At 32.0% G+C, this 19,268-nt stretch overlaps 1 protein-coding gene across 2 annotated transcripts in view; it reads left to right on the top strand.

Annotated features, from left to right (window-relative positions):
* Positions 1-18,090, top strand: part of LOC148607597 (NADPH--cytochrome P450 reductase-like) — a 33,070-nt gene extending 14,980 nt beyond the window's left edge. For both annotated transcript variants that reach the window (XM_088544113.1, XM_088544115.1), the window contains exons 5-14: positions 541-665; positions 3,395-3,484; positions 4,959-5,057; positions 8,154-8,270; positions 8,831-8,949; positions 10,420-10,601; positions 11,897-12,046; positions 13,224-13,488; positions 14,705-14,933; positions 15,710-18,090. In XM_088544113.1, the coding sequence (XP_088400239.1) occupies positions 541-665; positions 3,395-3,484; positions 4,959-5,057; positions 8,154-8,270; positions 8,831-8,949; positions 10,420-10,601; positions 11,897-12,046; positions 13,224-13,488; positions 14,705-14,933; positions 15,710-15,854 (1,521 nt within the window). In that variant the 3' untranslated portion in view covers positions 15,855-18,090. The remainder of the gene's footprint in view (positions 1-540; positions 666-3,394; positions 3,485-4,958; positions 5,058-8,153; positions 8,271-8,830; positions 8,950-10,419; positions 10,602-11,896; positions 12,047-13,223; positions 13,489-14,704; positions 14,934-15,709) is intronic.
* Positions 18,091-19,268: the final 1,178 nt, after the last annotated feature.

The raw sequence follows: 19,268 nt of genomic DNA, 5'->3' as shown, positions 1-19,268 counted from the left end.
TGTCATCAAAATTCAAAGCACTATCAAGTTTGAATATGTGTCCATACATGTACATGTAATGGCCCCAACTGTTCAGGGTCATATCAAGATGTGCCCTGTGAATCATTTTATTGCCTTGATGTTCAAAGCCTTCCTTTTGTTTTGAATTGTTTAGTTCTGAATTACTGGAATTTATACATGAAAAAGGGGTATGGGTAGGGTGGGCATATATGCTTATTTGAAATAACCAAAATCTGTTTTTATTTCTTTGGTGTTTTGCAGTGCTGCTTAGTTCTATAGTTTTCTTCTGTGGTATACAGTATTTGTGGTTTTTTTGGGTGGACCAAACCACAAAATTTGGTTTCCGATGAATAGTAGATTTTCATTGATGTGTACACTGAAAACTTCAAAACTATGAAATCAAGAATCCTCAAACTTGTGTTTCTTCCCTGAACCACAAAAAAATGGTATCCACGAATAAAAGTACTGTCACAGTAACAAAGTCCTATAATAAATGAAAAAATTCAGGGAGAAATTTAAACTACACATTTTTTTCTGCAGGTGTTCGGGCTGGGTAATAAGACATATGAGCATTACAATGCCATGGGAATATATGTAGACAAAAGGTTAGAAGAACTTGGCGGGACACGAGTGTATGATCTTGGCCTTGGTGATGATGATGCTAAGTATGTATTTATACACCATTTTCTATGAGATATGAGCTCAGTCCCTTTCTGCACCTCCTGCCTCCCCACCAAAGTCCTGGACTCTTACCTGATGATTATGCCACAGGTTATCACAAAAGATTTTTGAAAAATATAGTTTATGACCAGTGATGTAATGGCTAGCATGGACTTTGGTGGCAAGGCGGTGTCATTAGGGAACGAGTTGGTATCTTCTAAATATTACACCTATTACACACCATTATTTTCTATGTACATTTGAAAATTTAGTTTTGCATTGCTAACTTACAGTAGAACATTTTATCCATAATAAGTATTTATAAACTCATAGAATAATTGTCCAGCTATTGAAGATGATAACCTCACATTCATAGACTTGCGTTTATATGTAATAAATTTATACATGACTTTTAAGTAAACAAACATTTTCTCTTTGAATAAAAAATATTTCATGGGTGATCAATGCATGGATAATATTAGTTTTGTGCTATGAAAGGCTTGACAGTTTACATTGATTCAATTTTATTGTTGTTGTTTTTTTGTATAAGCTAGTACATGTGAATACAAGCTACAAAAGTCCCGTGCAGGTCCGGTTGACAAAAGAATAGGCCTGCAGCAGCACTAAGCTTGTTGTAAAAGGTGACTAAATAGTGCTCAGAGACCTAGCCGGGGGGTTAGGCGCTCTGCTCACAGAGCAACTGGGATGTGTGCCCCAGGTGGTGGAATGGGGGTACCCCTGGCATGTTACGTGCTGGGGTTGTCAGGCTAAACGGAAAACCTGACTGCAAACCATAGTGGTCCAGCGTGTTGGGAAAGATGCCACGTTCCTCGCACGTTAAAGAAAGCTGCTGTGGTATTCAATAGGAGTAGGAACCTTTGCTCTCCGCTATAGGAGGCTAAATTGCCTGACCTTACCCATCCCTCTATTTTTCAAGTGGCAATAAAAATTTGTCAACCCTGTTGTCCTTGTGTCCCATCCTATTTTTTCATTTTATTATCATTTCATGTTCATTTTTTCATCCCTTTCATGTTCATCGTCTGAATATAGCTGAAATATTGCTGCTTGAACGTTAAACCCCAACAATAAATCAATCAATCAAACATTAAAAAATTCAGAAATGTTCAGATTTTATTTGTCTTTCCCTTAGTTTCCTGTTAAATTTCGAAATCATGACTGATTTTCTAGGGAAAATGTACACGACCTTCTACCTCATTCTTTTTTTAGTGGTATTTAATGTCTTTGACTACACTTTTAAGTCTTTATGGACTGAGTATATATTTTTGGTTATTTAAACATATTGTTTGATGAAAATTGTGCAAATAAATCAGCCCATGGTACATTTACACTACAATATGTTACATATACATGTATAGAGATGTTAAACTTAAATTTAAAATTTTTCTGTAACAGATGGCACATATATTTAAATTGTAATTACCTACATTGTTACATGTTTAATGACAGCATGTTCATACATGTACATTTTAGTTAAACTTTGGAAATGCTTTGTTGTTTAAAAGTTCTTGTGGATTGAGCTCTTGACATGGGACGTATTGGACAATTAATGTTCTTAATTTATTATATTGAAAGTAATCCTGCTCCAACAATGTAATGTAAGAGTATATTTTTGACTGAGTTGCATATGTTAAAAAAGCCTTATAGAAAGGTGAATGTTGGTCAGGCTGGAAGGCAGGGAAAATATTATGGTAATTTTTTTCTCAACAACCATGAATCACAGCTACTAGATATTTGGTACACAACTTTAGTATGGGGCTCCATATCATGTGATGCGATTTCAGGTCCATTGCCCTTCTACTACCAACTCAATTTTTCAACAGCAGGTCAGCCTTTTTGTTTTTGACCTATTTCCCCTGTCTAGTCATCAGATTTTATGTTCTTTTTGATTACCATTCTAGTCCTTGTTCCCTTGATTTCCCTTGAATAATGCAGGTTTTATTTATTACAATTACATGTGCCTGGTACAATACAGTATTGATTTTATTATGCAATAAAAAAATCAATAACATTGTTTTTTGGTTTTTTTAAATTTAAGTGCTCCATAAGCCTATCTGGTTGGCTGATTTCAGAGGTAAAAATTAGGAAATGCAAGCTGGAAGCCCAGATCATATTTTTGTTTATTTTTTTATTATATGTTCAACTAAATTTACCCAAAAGTCTGGTATTCTAGCTCAAAATCTTTATTGTTTCGGGTAGAGTAACACTAAATGCATTTTATTCCTCAACTTCATTGTTATCTTTGATAATTATAAGTATGGCATAAAAACACAGGCAAAATGTACATATACACAAACTACAGCTGTATTTGACCCCTTGCTTGTGTTTGTGTATCATGTTTGTGAAGACAATGATTGAAGTTAAATCCAAAGACATTTTTCACAAGAAGGAAAAATTGGAAGCATTTAACTAAATAGAGTTATAAAAGAGAAAAAAATCACAAAGTAACATGATAGCAAGCGCTGTGAAGCAGTGTGAGCTGTATCGTTAGTACGAGTACTTTCTAAATTTCTGCTAAGGTTTTCCGGAAGTAACAAATAGTGATTGTCCTTACAGAGAAAATTCATCATTTCCTTCAATCAAACAAATAAAAATATAAAGGTTAAGATTACATTTCAGTAAAAAAAACTTCACATTTTCTTAAAAGTTATAAAAGAAAAAAATAATTAAGTATGATGATATAGTACAAATCTGACCATTTCTTCTAATGTTTCAGTATTGAAGAAGATTTTGTGAACTGGAGAGAGAAATTTTGGCCGGCTGTATGTGAACACTTTGGAGTTGAAGCTACTGGTGAACAGGGAAGGTTGGTATTTACATGTCAAATACCTGAACTGTGTTTTCTACTGCCCATTATAGTGCTGTGGTGTGCTTTGTCTGAGGTGAATAGTGGTCATGGTGTCCATTTGTCTGTCCTGAATTTTTCTTACGTTTTTTTTGCAATTACTCAACACAACCACTTTTCATTTTGACAGAAGCTTTATAAAGGTATGCCCAAGGGTTCAGAAACCGTAAAAAATGGCGGTCATTGACTGATAAATTTTGCAAATGACCGATGACCATTTTCCAATATCGGACATAAAAAATTATCAACCCTTATAAATTACAGTCTGCATGGTTTTTATTAGTGTATAAATATCCTGTCTACCTGTCTCCTAATTGTTTATTGGAAATTAATTGACAGATGTGTGTCAATTTTAGCCGATGTGCAGCCACCTGTGACTGTGATTTACCTGTAACGGATTAGTTGATTGCATAATTGAATTAACGGTAAACATGCAGCCCCATTGCATAAACGAATAAATTGAAGTGACTCAAAGAATTTTCATACATTTATCAGTTGATTAATTAAGAAAAAAAAATTGACAAGTCCATCATTTTCCCGCCAATTTTTTCAATGGTAACAAAAGCACATGAAGCTGAAACTATGGATCAGTCATAGTTTGTAATTATAAATTCATTGGTTGAATCGTTTTAACACAGAAGTCAACAGACCATTTAAATCAATATACAAAATGTGTTCACGATTTTCTTTTAGAAATTATAATGAACATTTTTTTTTCATCACTTGGAAGCTTTCAGCTGTTTGCCTATGTGATGAAATAGTTGGAGAGATACAATGTTTTGTTTACTTGTTAGAATGTCCACGTGTTGTTGAAACTGAAGTTGTTCACTCGCTCTGATATTTTGTAAGAGACAGAGTATGTGACAAAATAACACAATATCCAATATTTGTCTTAAAATAACTACATTAAAAGTTTTTTTATGTTTATTTTCGATCTGAGCATGTAAAAGACTGACACAAACATCTGCTTAAGTTTGATAATATGCCCAGCATGGGCTGTTAAAATTTCCGGACCTTTGGGTATGCCATATTGTGGGAGTTTATTTCAGACTGGAGGGACAACTTCAGAATTCACTACTGCAGGCAAGAAGGATTTGAGTATTTCATACAAACATTCCCTTGAAAATAATAGAAACTGTTAGCATGTTTTGGTTTACAAATATAAATGTAAAATAAATCATTAGGGCTGCAGTGTCAGTAAGGTCATGTGACTTCTGATAGTACACTTTTGCAAAATTAGGTGTTCTCATGATCTGTGGTTGGTTTCCCAAAATTTTGTAATCATAGAACAGATCATTATCTATGATGACATAATAAAGAAATGTTTTTGATTTATGATCAATTTTACACGGTTACATGAATTCAAGCACTGGGGTTTAATTTGTAATTTATTGCAATTTTTTATTCCTTAAATTACCTGTATATATATTTATAGTGTACGACAATACAGCCTAACAGTACATGATGACATTCCAAAGGAGAAGATATATACAGGAGAAATAGCCAGACTAGGATCATTTAACAACCAAAAACTGTAAGTTTATATGATAAAAGTATAATTAATTGAAACTAGTGAATATCCACAATATGATCACAAGTACCCAAGATTAACCACTGTGTAAATCTACAAGAATTCTCAGCACAAGTAACTATATTTTGGTAATTAAACAATTGATTACCTATTTTTTTTTTAATTATATATTGTCTCAATAATCTATTTTTGTTTGTGATTCACCTTTATACTTTGTGATCCACTGATAAATATTTATTGCCATCAGTTATAGCAAATAAGGTTAAGGACACTAGAGAAAAGTGTTGTGAAGTTTTGTTAGAGATTTAATATGTGTCATATTAAGATTCGCTGTACGAGGAACGTTCATAATTCTCACAGATGTTGCACATTTTGTTCAGTCTGTAGGCTCTATTTAATGGAGAATGACCTTTTCTTGGACAAGTAAGTTTTTTGTTGAAACCTGATACTGTGAAAGTATCATTGTTCGTTGGGAACTAATATTCGTGATTTTCATGGGTTGGATAAACCAGAAAATTTGGTTCCCAACAAAAAGGAAATTTCCCGTACATTTATATGGTAGAGTTGTTAAATCCACGAATTCAAGAATCCACACACTGATGATTTTTCCCTAAACCATGAAAATTGGTACCCAGGAATAAATGTACTTTCCCAGTAGTATTTCAACTATAATTTATTACTTGGTTATCATGCCTTTGCTTGTCTCTTTTGAGATGTCTTTTTCTCCAATTTTATTGCCATATGAAATAAAAACAAAATAGAACCTTTGTAAACATCTGTTTTGGTTGTGAACATATTAAATACAGTGAAACTTGTCGAAACCAAACACTGAATAATCCAAAAACCTTTCTCAACCAGACTCTTGTTTTAAGTCCATTGATAAGAATTTAAATGCATATTTAACCTTTTTTTTTTATTTTTTAATTTTTTTTTTATTTTTATTTTTTCTAAATTCTCCAGCAGTCATATACAATCATCATGACATAAAGCACATAACTTATATTGTTCACAAATATTACAGCATGATTTAGTATGCAAAGAATACAAATACTCATTAAGAAATGTATATATTGTTGAAAAATATTTTGTAAATAATGGGGGTTTTTACAAAAAAAATCTGAGTATATATAAAAAAAATAATAACAATAAAAATGAAGGAGAAATAAATCAGAGAAAAAATGACAAACAAAAACAAAAAAGGAGAAGTCCTGTTTTCCAATTTGAAATACTTTAATAAATCATTCATTTCACTTACATACATTGTGAGTCCTAGACATTAAATATATTTTGGAATTTACCCCACTTAATATTGAACTTAGTAATATACTTATTTTTTACTGCTAACATTTTTCTATCTTATACATATCTTGCAACTTACATTTTAATGCTACTATAGATCAATTATTTTTAAAACACCTTGTATCATAAATATATTTCTTGATATTAAAAAGATATAATGTTTTGGGGGTCATTTTTAGTAAGTTTTGAAACATCACCAAAAATAAAACTGTAATTGGAATACTTAAACCACATGAAAGAAACCAATATTCAACATTATGTAAAAAATCTTGAACTATGTTACAATTCCATAGCAAATGTTCTATTGTTTCATTTTCTTTGTGACAAAATGTACAATAATGATCATCAACAATTTTCATTTTAAAAAGAAGCTTATTTGTAGTAAGTATATAATGGTTTATTCTATACTGAAGCCGCTGGAGTTTAGTATTCTTAGTGACTACAAATGGAAGCTTAAAAATACAATTCCATTCTAAATTATGTTCACTTAGTAGTTCACTCCATTTTTTTTCCATTTGGACAGATATCATTTTTCACTAATATATTGTACATATCTTTTGGCCCTTTCTTACTTCTAATACGGTTTTGAAATACAGAAGGGATAAATGATACCTTTTATAAAATATTTCACTGCTGATTTTACAGCTGCTCTCAAACTATTGTATTTCATAACATCAATATTTATTCCATACTTTTGTTGTAACTGTTCTACAGTAAAAAATGAACCATCAGAATTATACAAATCATTAATATAAATAATACCATGTTGAAACCAATCTTTGAAACATGGTGGCTCATTATCTATTTCAACTATATTGTTTAACCATATAGGATTTGAAAGAAAATATTCCCAAATTTGTGTCTCTTTCTCTGTCAATTAACATTTCCCAAGGTCTTAAAACATCTTTCCTAAAATATTTTTTTATCTTAAGATATAACTTCTTTATGTAGGCACCACCACAACTAAACAATTTGCTTTTGTCAACATAAGACATAAAAATATTTTGCCATTTTTGACAAACTCTTCTGATCCATGTTGATTTCATTGCATTTATAAATACTTTTAAATTAATCATCTTCAGTCCACCTTCTGAGTATTCTTTACATAAAATATCTTTTTTTAACCTTATTGACTGGTGAGTTCCAAATAAATGTAAACATGAGGTCATTTATTTTCTTGATAGTTTCTTCATCAGGATTTGGTAAAGAAATTATCAAGTGGTTTAGTATCGGCAGAACTTTATGACTGTATTTCTACCAATAACGTATGGTTTCTTTTTGACCACTGTTTTAACGATGATTTGATCTGCATAATTCTGTCAAAATAATTTATTTTGACTACTTTGTTCAGATCAACGTCAAAATTCACACCAAGTAGTTTAAAAGATGTTTCACCCCAAGAAAGATTTTTGTCTGAACACAATATATCACTACTATATTTTTTACTCCCAATCATATTTAACCTTGATAAGATTAACATATTTCGTCCTGCTGGGGTTGTTGTCTCGTTCACATTCACCATATCCATTCTAAATATAAACACCTGTCTAAACTGAACCAATGTTTTAGAGTTTTCAATTCTAAAGATGTACATGTATAATGTAGATCAGGGTTTTACATACTTTTTTCGTAACATCCTAAAGCACAGAAGTAGAAGGCCTGGAGTTTTGGGGCGACCACTGCCCCAGTTTGGTTTTATCAGACAGGGTATATATGTAGGTGATCAAATTACAAAAAGTACAAGGTTATATAGCCAGCTATTTTCTTCAAAGGAAATCACTGTACATGTATCTTTTTCAGCCCATATGATGCTAAAAATCCATTCTTAGCCCCAGTACGTGTAAACAGAGAGCTACACAAGGGAGGCGATCGATCCTGTTTACATATAGAATTTGACATCACTGGTTCTAAAATCAGGTATTTATAAAAAAAAAAAAACAAGTCATATCTCATGTACAGGTGTCTATAAATTAAGAAATAAACTGCAGAACTCCATTTATCATTGTTTTACCAAGGCCTGGCCATTTATGTGGCATTATTTTACCTTGGGCAATATCAGGGTGTTAAATAATGACATAAATGGCCAGCCAGTGATGAAACAATGATAAAATGGAGTTTCTGTGATTTATTTTGATTCTTATAGGTCTAGTTTCTTCATATTTTGAATAGATTCAGCCTATGTGTTAAACCAAATGAAGGTCATTTTTTTTTCACTTTTTTACCATGGTTGTGGTCTAAAGAGCTTTGAAACACACCATATTGGAATAAATTTTAAGAAGTCATTTCACAGATACAGTACTTGTGTGATGATTTGGAATATTAAAGGAGGTAGACTTCGGGTAGGGGACATAACTTTGGGATCAGAGATAAGTTTGTATCATATTTAATTTCAAAAAGGCCTTTCAAGTTTTCCCTTAAAAAAGAATGAAATCAGATTCTAGATGCTCACTAAGAAAGATGTATGTTTTTTTGAACAGGTATGAAGCTGGTGACCATGTTGCAGTTTACCCAGTTAATGAATCAGAGATAGTGGAGGGTATAGGGAAAAGATTAGAAATAGATGTGGATACAGTCTTTACACTTACAAATCTTGATGGTGAGTTATCTCCCTTAGACTGCATGTATAAATATTCTTAAACTATTATCTATAGAAAGTGTATATGAGTCACTTGCATTTGCTCATGAAATGAATTTTTTTACAAGCACTAATTGTTTTCCCCACATTGTTCCTAGGGGTGTGGTGGGCCCTATAGTTTTTGGAGGTTTTCTCTCTACCCCTTTTTAGCTCACCTAGCCTATCTTTTGGCATCTGTTGTTGTTGTTAACAATTTTTCAAACATCTCTGAAACTGCTGAATGGATTTGGATAAAACTTAGCATGACTCTTCATTAATGTATTCTGCCCAAAGTTAGTGCTTTGATTTTTGATCTGACGAAAAAACATGGCCGCTGTTACTAAAAATAGAACAAAGGGGTCAGACAGCAGTTTTTTACATATATCTCCAAAACTCTTTGGTTTAACCAAATTCTGATATGGGATAAAAGTGTTTAGCATGATGAAATGTATCTGTGGTCAAATTTTGGTGAAAATGTTTTGACCCATGTTGGAGTTATTGCCCTTTTTTGACATTTTTGACTATTTTTAATGTTATTTCAGAAATCTTATTAATCAGAAAATGAATGCTAGGTTAGTGCCCGCTGAGACCCATTGGAATAACAAGGCATTGATGACCTTCAACCAAATTTTATCCTGAGATTCTAAAAAACGCTGTGAAGGCATTTCCTATAGTGCCTTAGATACTCCGTTGAACTTACAGTATTCATCAACATATGCTCTTTTTCAGCAATTATTTGTCAAACATTGTAACAAAGCACGATACCTTTACATACTTAGTTAATAGGGCATGGTTTGCAATGTGAGCAATTTAGGCTCTTCGAGAGCTTCTTGTTTTAAATAAGGGGTTAAAAGGGGCAAGTTGGTATTTTGATAGGAATAGTTTATTGTTTATCTAATTTTTATGATTCAGATGTGAAACTGTTCCTTTTGAAATTTTTTAAACAATGTTCCAGGTAGGCTTATCTTCAACCATTTTGGAGTCACAGGGTTACAGAATTGGGGCACTTAATCAACTATTTAATTATGGTTTGATTTCAAAATTTTGTTTTCAATGGATTCCCTAAATATACCTGCCTGCATTTTTTCAATCAGATTTCTGATATCTCTTATGGTTTTCAAACTTTTAGGGGTCAAAGGGGTCACCCCCTCTAAAAATTGATTTTGAAAATTTTGAAACTTTTGTATCCAAACCAGTTGTTGTGTCCATAATGAACTGTAAGTCCCTATGCTTAGTGTGTCAAAAACTAATATTGTATCTACACTTGACCCAAGTTTAACGGCTGAAGTTGTATCATGCTGCGCTCAGCAAAGCTCTTCATCTAAAATTTGAAAATGTTATTTTCCAACTGTGTTTCGAGAGTAGATGTTACTGAATGATTTACTTCTATATGTATAGAAATTGTCCTATTTATTCAAAATGACAACACATATACCTTTATTGTTTTTGCAGAAGAGGCCAGTAAGAAGCATCCATTCCCATGTCCATGTTCCTATAGGACAGCATTGTCTCACTATTTAGACATCACCAATCCACCTCGTGTTCTCTTGCTTAAAGAAATGGTAGAATATGCTAAAGATGAAAAGGACAAAGAATTTTTAGCCAAAATGACTGCTTCTACTCCAGAAGGAAAGGTAATCATTGGTGTTTTTGCCTTTTTAAGTACCATTCTTTGTAAGAATCAGGCAATGAGTGGCACATCATTTTTCTCAATTGGGTCTCTTATGCCTAAAGTACATTCAATACATCTAGAAAATAACTGAAAATCTATTGAAATTTATCCTGAAGCATCTAAACATAGATATTTTTTGACTGTTTAAAAAGGGAAAATTTTCCACCATTTTTTCATAGTGCATTTCAATTAAATATGTTCTATAAATATCTAAAAAAGGCAAACTTTATAAAATCTTTGATGGTTGTTTCTGGAGGTCGTGAGGCATAAATGCTTGGATAATGCCTTAAAATCTTAAAATACCCATACTGCCTGATTCTTAAAGAGAGAAGTACTTAAACAGAAAGAAGGAGAGTACTCAAAATCGTTTTATCTAAGGCATTTACACACTGCATCGATGGTCTCAGGGTAGGGTGCTTGCCACAAGTGCTGGAGGTTGTGGGTTTGATCCTCACGGGAGTTACACCACAGACTTTAAATTTGGTAGCATCTGCTTTTCAGCCAAGCACTCCGTATTGAAAGGGGTTAAGTAACAACTGGTTCGCTTGGATTCAGAATATTTTGTCCATATGGGGTGACATGCCTACCTGTGGGCTGTTGCTTCAGTAAGCTAGTACAATAAAGATCCGGCTCAGCATGTCTGACTAGTACAGGGTCTTATCATTCTTTTGTCTATCTATTGGTCAATTGTTCTCATCCTGAAGTGCATGAAATATCTGCCAGAGGATCTATAGTAAAGGTTCACCTAATGCCAAATAAAATTTATTAGTAGAATCTCATCCCCTCCTGCCCCTAAAAATTTGACAAAAATGAAAAAATTGGGGTGGGAATTTCAAAGTCAGGATTTTTTTTGTCAGTTTCTAGTATTGAGGTACTATAATGCACAAATCTTTCATTTCTTGGTGACTAAAAAATTGTTTTTTCTCTGAAACTGATGTGCCTATGGATTTAGAACATATCTGTACTTCAAATGGCTAAATTTAGGCTAGCAAATATCTGGTAAGAAATGAAGAAATAAAATCCTCCTACTCGCCCCATATTTTATGTGAAGGTTGGATGAGAATCTACCATTTAAGTTTACTTTGCCTAAGAATCATGCCTAAAAAATAGGAGGATCAGTCTATTTTTTTTATGATTTCTTACCCATCTGAAATTGTTCTGAAGGTGACAGTATGATAAAAAATACCAATAAAGAGTACAGAAAGTTGAAAGAGATTTTACTATCTTGTTAACTGGTGTTATTTCTATTGTTTTCAGCAACTGTACAATGATTGGATAATAAAGGACCATCGTAACATTTTAGCAGTGCTGGAAGACCTGCCATCATTAAAACCAGACATTGACCATCTTTGTGAACTACTGCCAAGATTACAAGCTAGATACTACTCAATTTCATCATCACCAAAGGTATGGTATATTTTATATGTAACTCTTGTTGTCATGTCTTATGAACCTTAGTATCACATGCAAGTAGCAGTATGATCTCCAGCACCTTGGTAACACATTCCCACAGTAGTATGACCTGCAGACACTTTGGTAGCAAATTCCAAAAGCAGAATGATTTGCAGGCATCTTGGTAGTACATGCCAATAGCAGTATGATCTGCAGGCATCTTGGTAGAACATGCCAATAGCAGTATGATCTGCAGGCATCTTGGTAGTACATGCCAATAGCAGTATGATCTGCAGGCATCTTGGTAGTACATGCCAATAGCAGTATGATCTGCAGGCATCTTGGTAGTACATGCCAATAGCAGTATGATCTGCAGGCATCTTGGTAGTACATGCCAATAGCAGTATGATCTGCAGGCATCTTGGTAGTACATGCCAATAGCAGTATGTCCTGCAGGCATCTTGGTAGTACATGCCAATAGCAGTATGATCTGCAGGCATCTTAGTAGTACATGCCAATAGCAGTATGATCTGCAGGCATCTTGGTAGTACATGCCAATAGCAGTATGATCTGCAGGCATCTTGGTAGTACATGCCAATAGCAGTATGATCTGCAGGCATCTTGGTAGTACATGCCAATAGCAGTATGTCCTGCAGATACCTTGGCAGTACATGCCAATAGCAGTATGTCCTGCAGTGGTTTGATTTGACTTTACTGGTACGAACTTAGTCTTAAAGAATATCATAAACCGTGTTAATATTCAATGTCAGAGGTCATAGATCAAGTCATTTAATTCCCCATTTAATTACCATTATTTCCTATTGATACAAATTCATGAAAACAATGTAAATGTCTTGTTACATATGTATAAAAGTAATATCTTTAATTCATTGGTGTTTTACTTTGAAAAGTTTGTTGTGGGAGATTTCCTCTGAAAAGTAATATCTTTAATTCATAGGTATTTATCTTTGAAAAGTTTTTGGTGGGAGATCTCCCTCTGAAAATTTTTGCAAAGATTTGTTGAATTTGTTTTCATGAAAAACGTTAATAAGGTGGAATTAATTTCTGTGAATGCGGCTATATCTCCTATCTTGACATGGGCACTGATTTTTTTTATGACATATTTGGAGACTTAACGCTTATGTTAAATATATTTTGGCATGATAAAAATGGGTTTTATTTATATCTACAGGTTCATGACACAAGTATTCATATAACAGCTGTAGTGGTAGAATATAAGACAAGAACGGGTAGAACACAGAGGGGTGTTGCTACAAACTGGCTTAAACTGAAGAAACCAGACAATGGCATCAAAGCTAGAGTTCCAATCTATGTCAGAAAATCTCAGTTTAGATTACCATTCAAGTCAAACACTCCTGTGATTATGATTGGTCCTGGGACAGGGTTAGCTCCCTTTAGAGGTTTTATTCAGGAAAGATTTGTAGCTAAGAGAGATGGTAAGCACTTCTGGGGGTGTGGGCCAGGGATTTTATGTTGATTTAGAAAAAAAATTCGCCCTCGTGCAAAAAAAAAAATAAAAAATTTAGCAGCAGCTTGAGTTAATTATTATTAATTGAAAATCTACATTGTAAAGTAATGGGGGAAATATTGAATCTTGAATTTACTTTCTGTCCATGGCTGAGTTAAAGAAAATTTGGGGAACAAATTTTGAATAATTTTTTTTTTCAAAAGAATCCCCCTTCAGCATAAAAATGGTTGGTGTTTTACTGTATGGTTCATTTGGAATGCATATAGTATGTATTATATTAAAAATAGAAAGGTGATAAATCCATCTCAGTAAATAGTTGGTTTGATTTTTGCCTTCTTTTTAATTATCTGCCAGTATTTTTTTTTTGTAAAGAATAATGTACAAAAATATGTAAAAGAACAGTCCATATGTATTTAGGAAGGTGTATTTAGGTCTTTTAGTGTATAGTTGCATTTAAACATCACTTCATTACACTTTCATAACTGTTTCATAAAATCACTATCAAACTTTGAAAAATAATCATGCATGACAGGCCAGACTCTGTGGTAACAGTTTGTCTGTTTTAATAGTGGTCACTTTTTAGGGTAGATCCTACTTATTACACTGAGCAATCTTTTCTGTCATTTTACAAAATCATACAGACTTATATATTTTCAATGAACTAATAATGCTTAAAGGGATGTTAAAGCAGTATGTTTAAATTATTTTAAAAGAATTAAAAAGACATAAAAATACCAACATTAATTGAGCAGAGCTTTTTTAAGGGGAGATAATTGGTGTAAAACTGTTTTATAGAAATGTAATGGGAATTTTAGTTTTTTTTTTTTTAATTAAGTTTGGTGACCCCCAATTGTCTTGTTACAATATGAAAGAATGTCAGTTAAGTGTACTTTAAATTTTTAAGAAATTCTATTTAGCATTTTTTTTAAAGTTTGCGAAATAGTGAAATTTCCCACAGAATCCATATGAAAATTGCCTTTATTAGGGCTCATTTACCTAGAAATCAAGTTCAGTGACCTACTTATTTACATTAAAACTCTAAAGTAAGGTCATCTTCCAGAAAAAACTAGGAAAATTTATCTACTAGAAATAATACAAAAAATTGACAATGTGTTACTATAAAAATTAACATGTATACAGCATGTTCAGTACTTGCAAATGATTGACTTCCTCTTGTGTGACAGGTAAACCAGTAGGTGACACCGTTTTATACTTTGGATGTCGACACAAGGGAGAAGATTATATTTATCAGGATGAATTGGAAGATTATGAGAAAGATGGTACACTTACACAGTTACATCTGGCCTTCTCCAGGGATCAGGCCCATAAAATCTATGTCCAACACTTGCTAGAACAGAACTCACAAGAAGTTTGGAAATTGCTGGAGAATGGAGGTCATATTTATGTTTGCGGGTTAGTATGATATTTTGTATTATGATATTGTGTGTGTCAATGAAAGCAATACTGTCTTTGTCTGTCAGTCTGTCTGTTTCTTTCTTTTGTTTTTTTCTGCAACTACTTGTCACAGTCACAGTGATAAGTTTTGATTACTTGATTCTTATTTTAACCCTATACCTAGATTGTCTCTCATATTTCTTATTTGTCCAGCACTTATTTATTGTTCCATATAACATTTGGAAGAACTTATTTTGGCCAACTTGGACATCAATGATATAAATAGGAATTTAATTTCCAGTTTTTTTCTCTCATTGAATTACCTTGCCATTACTTTTGCAATCACAAATTGTTTAATTGATTGCCATACTTTTTCCAACTTAAGCCCAGGCCCTAGTGCCACAAAAGTTTAAAAAATACTTAAGTCTTAGAATACTTTAAACTTTTGTGGTAACTCAAATCAAAGTCTTTGAAATTGATGACATCATACACGATCAAGAATTTTCTCAGACTTAAGTAATTTTTCAAGTTTTTTGGCTTTGGGGTCAGATATAAAATCAAATTTGTTAGAAATTTGAAATGCCTGGAAAAAAATAATAAGAGATGTGTGGCTTACATTTCAATCAAATCCATGTAGAAGGAACACATCATTTGGCAGAAAGTGAGCAAAGCAGGAGAAGGCCTTTTGCCATCAGATTTTTATTTAAACAGACATTATGAGTGGAATTTTCCCTAATTAGACATGCATATCATTTATTAAAAATTTATTTATATTTTATCATCTTTTTTTTCAGTGATGCTAGAAATATGGCAAGAGATGTTCACAATGTATTGTTAAAGATTCTGAAGGAGCATGGAGTCATGGACACTGAAAAAGCTGAAAATTACATTAAGAAAATGCAGAACAAGGGACGTTACTCCTGCGATGTCTGGAGTTGATATGGCTATGTTTTATCTAGGTGCTTTAAAATAATGAATCTGACTTATTATACTTTATTCTGTATTGACTCCAACTGTATCTATTTTTCAGGAATTATTTTTTATTTATGTAAATTTTTCACATATAATGATTTTTATTGAACTTAATTTTTAATACATGTCATGCAAATTTGAAGTGATAAAGTTACAATTGAATGATAGGGGAAATGTGTGTTATCTCCCTTTGATGATGAAACTGAAATGAATTTCATATTTCACCTTGATTCACCCACTGACTGATTCTTACAGAGGATAACAATTGATGGGTTTAATACATGTTCATTAATTAAAATGTGATCTTGTTTGATAAACTCTTTGTAGAAGCTATCTGGGCAATAACTTTAAAAGATTCAACACAGAAATTATTATATTTCAATTTATGGTAATTTATGTTGCACTAGATGCTTGGTTTATGAAGTGAAATTGTACCAAAATCATAAATTGGTATCTGTACATTTGAATTAGTGCAAAAATTTAACTATTAAAAAAATATTCACAATACTTTTTGTAAGAAAATTGAAAGGTTTCTGAGTAATTCTGTAAAGCTCTGACAATTTTAATACTGAGGTTGGGTGATGGGCGCAGGTATATTTTGATAAAAAAATAAAATGATTTCAAATTGGACCAAAAAAAGGTTTTTTTTCACTCTGTCGTAGACAGAAAAGTACATTTTGTTTCAATATTTCCCTGTATTACGTTGTAAATGTTCAAATAATATTTTTTTAACTCTAATTCCTGCTGAAAAAAAATATTTTGCTTATGCTTACAATTTTTTCTAACTGAACATAAAATCCCAGGGCCCCCACCCCCTCAAGAAGGTAATACCTAACAATGTACAGTTTTATTTTGTATATATTTGATATACATTGTATTTATAGAATATATTGTTCTTTGTGATAAATTTTAACATTGTCATATATAGTTGTTGGTGTGATTATATTTATAGATATTCTATATGAAGATGACTCAAGAGAAAAAGAATTAATATATAGTGAAATCTGTTTATGACAAACACTGAATAATCTAGAAAATTGTAAAAACCAGATTCCCTCTGAAGCCCTTTCTAAACAATTTCAATACATTTTGAACCTATATATATCAACAGTCTTTCTAAACCAAACAAATACACTAGTCCCAAAAGTTTCAGTTCACTGTATCAGGTAGATCTTTAGTGTCACTTAAGGCAGATTTCACTGTATCAGGTGGATCTTTAGTTTCACTGAAGACAGATTTCACTGTATCAGGTAGATCTTTAGTTTCACTTAAATGTCAGATTTCACAGTATCAGGTAGATCTTTAGTTTTACTTAAATGTCAGATTTCACTGTATCAGGTAGATCTTTAGTAACAGTGGTACATTAGACAACATAAATTTGTTGAAGTCTTTGTTGATGAAAAACATACACATAATTGTGGTTATGATATGAGGTAGGTGTAACCAGTAAAAGAACTAAGTAATGAGCTAGAGAGGCATTATTAATAGTTAGGTTGGGCATCACCCTAGCTCATAATAGACTTGGGATTACTTGTTTGTGAGTTGATTTGTCCTATATTTTAAACTTTCATATTTTCACTGTAGATCGTTTTCTGTGAGACTGTAATCAGTCTCCTGCACTACAAAACTTGAAAATTGCTTAAGTCTGAGAAAATTCTTTACTATTTGTGATGTCACCAATTCAAAGATGTTGATTTGAGTTACTATGGAATTTAAGAATAATCTCAAACTTAGAAATTAAAAAAAAAAATTGTCATGCTCAATCCAGACCCACGGTGTCTCTTAGGTCAAAGGTTAATTTGTATGAGAATAGTCTTTTACTTGTTTAGAGAAGTTCAGTTTATCAATGTAGTTATTGGCAGTCCATAGTGAACCAAAATGTAGATATTACAGCAAAACCTATCTAAACCAAACCACCTTTTTTTTAAATTTGCTTCTGCTTAGACAGGTTACCAGTTTTAAGGTTAAAAATACATTTAAATTAATATTGATGGATTTCAAAAGGTTTATGGTTCACACAGGTTTTTGAATTGTTCTGGGTTTGGTTTAGGCAGGTTTTTTGAAATTATGCAGGGTTTGGTTTAGACATAGTTTCACTGTACAAAGTTATCTATATATAAAACTACATGTACATGTATAACATAAGGATAGTTTATATTAGTAGAGAACAGGGATTTTAAGTTGCAATGAAAATTTCACTGAAGTTTGTGTCTGGTTACTTTTTGAGTTAATCAGAAAATTGATCACAATAAAAATGGTGTTGCATGTATTTATTAAGTCATAAGTCACAAATTAAAATCAAGCCTGAACTAAAATTAATGGCTCCTGACATAGCAGATTTACCTTTTTGGCATAATTGTCACCTGGGTATTTTCCACACATCTGTTTTTTTATTAAATTGTATTATCATATAAAAGATCAATAAGAAGGTCAAAAGTTCAAAAATTGTCACAATACCCTTTTAAAGGCAAATAGTAAGAAATTTTAATGTAGTTTTTTTAGCTACACAAAAATGCCCCTTAAATAACAAAAAAATTGCATGCAGATTTTCATAAATAACGTGCATCTATATTTATTTAAAACAAAACAAAACATAAAAAAAGTATATTTTGTGTTCATAAAAAGTTTCATATATATACTTTAATGTAATGTCATTTCTGGTTCTGTTTTTTTTTTTTTAACTTTGTAGGCCAGTACATGTATTTTTTACCTTGTTTCTTTTTTTATACATGTATATTCATTTCAGGGACCTCCTTTAAAGTATTATAGCTTTATAATAACCATACATACATTAATAATGACATAAGGGATCTAATAGATAATAATCATTTTGATATCCTGTCACACTAAGTGGCGAGAAATGATATGACAACTTCATAAAAGTTCTTTGTCTGTTCCCTTATGTTTTCCAGATGAAAACTTGAGAACCAGTCAATGAATTTCTTTCAGAAGCTTTGAATGTTGTTAAGGTAAAGTTCGATTTTCATCAAAATCCACAATATTGTTGAACGATTTGAATTATCTGGAACATTTTGCCATCCCCTTTTTTTCACCATTCTGTGGCAGGATTTTTATTAATGTTCCAGAAATGTCTTTATATTTTGTTATGTTCAAAATATTTACTTATTTGACTATGAGCAGTTAAAATATAAATCATTGTGAATTTACTGTGATGCTTCTTTCAAATTCTCTTTTGAATTGTTTATATGACTATAAGTCACTTGTACAATGACTTGTTTAAAGAAAATATAAATTAATTTGAGATGAATACTGTAATCTGATTGGTTAAAATAATTTTGTTATATCTCAGTGGATAAAAAAAATATTGACATGCCCCTATTCAGTTAAATTCAGAGCTACTTTTCTCATGTTAAAAGATTA

Source organism: Perna viridis, chromosome 9 (assembly GCF_037379345.1).
Source record: "Perna viridis isolate PV_CMFRI_1.1 ecotype Kerala chromosome 9, ASM3737934v1, whole genome shotgun sequence".
Classification (NCBI taxonomy): domain Eukaryota; kingdom Metazoa; phylum Mollusca; class Bivalvia; order Mytilida; family Mytilidae; genus Perna; species Perna viridis.
This window is presented reverse-complemented; position numbering and strand designations above follow the sequence as displayed.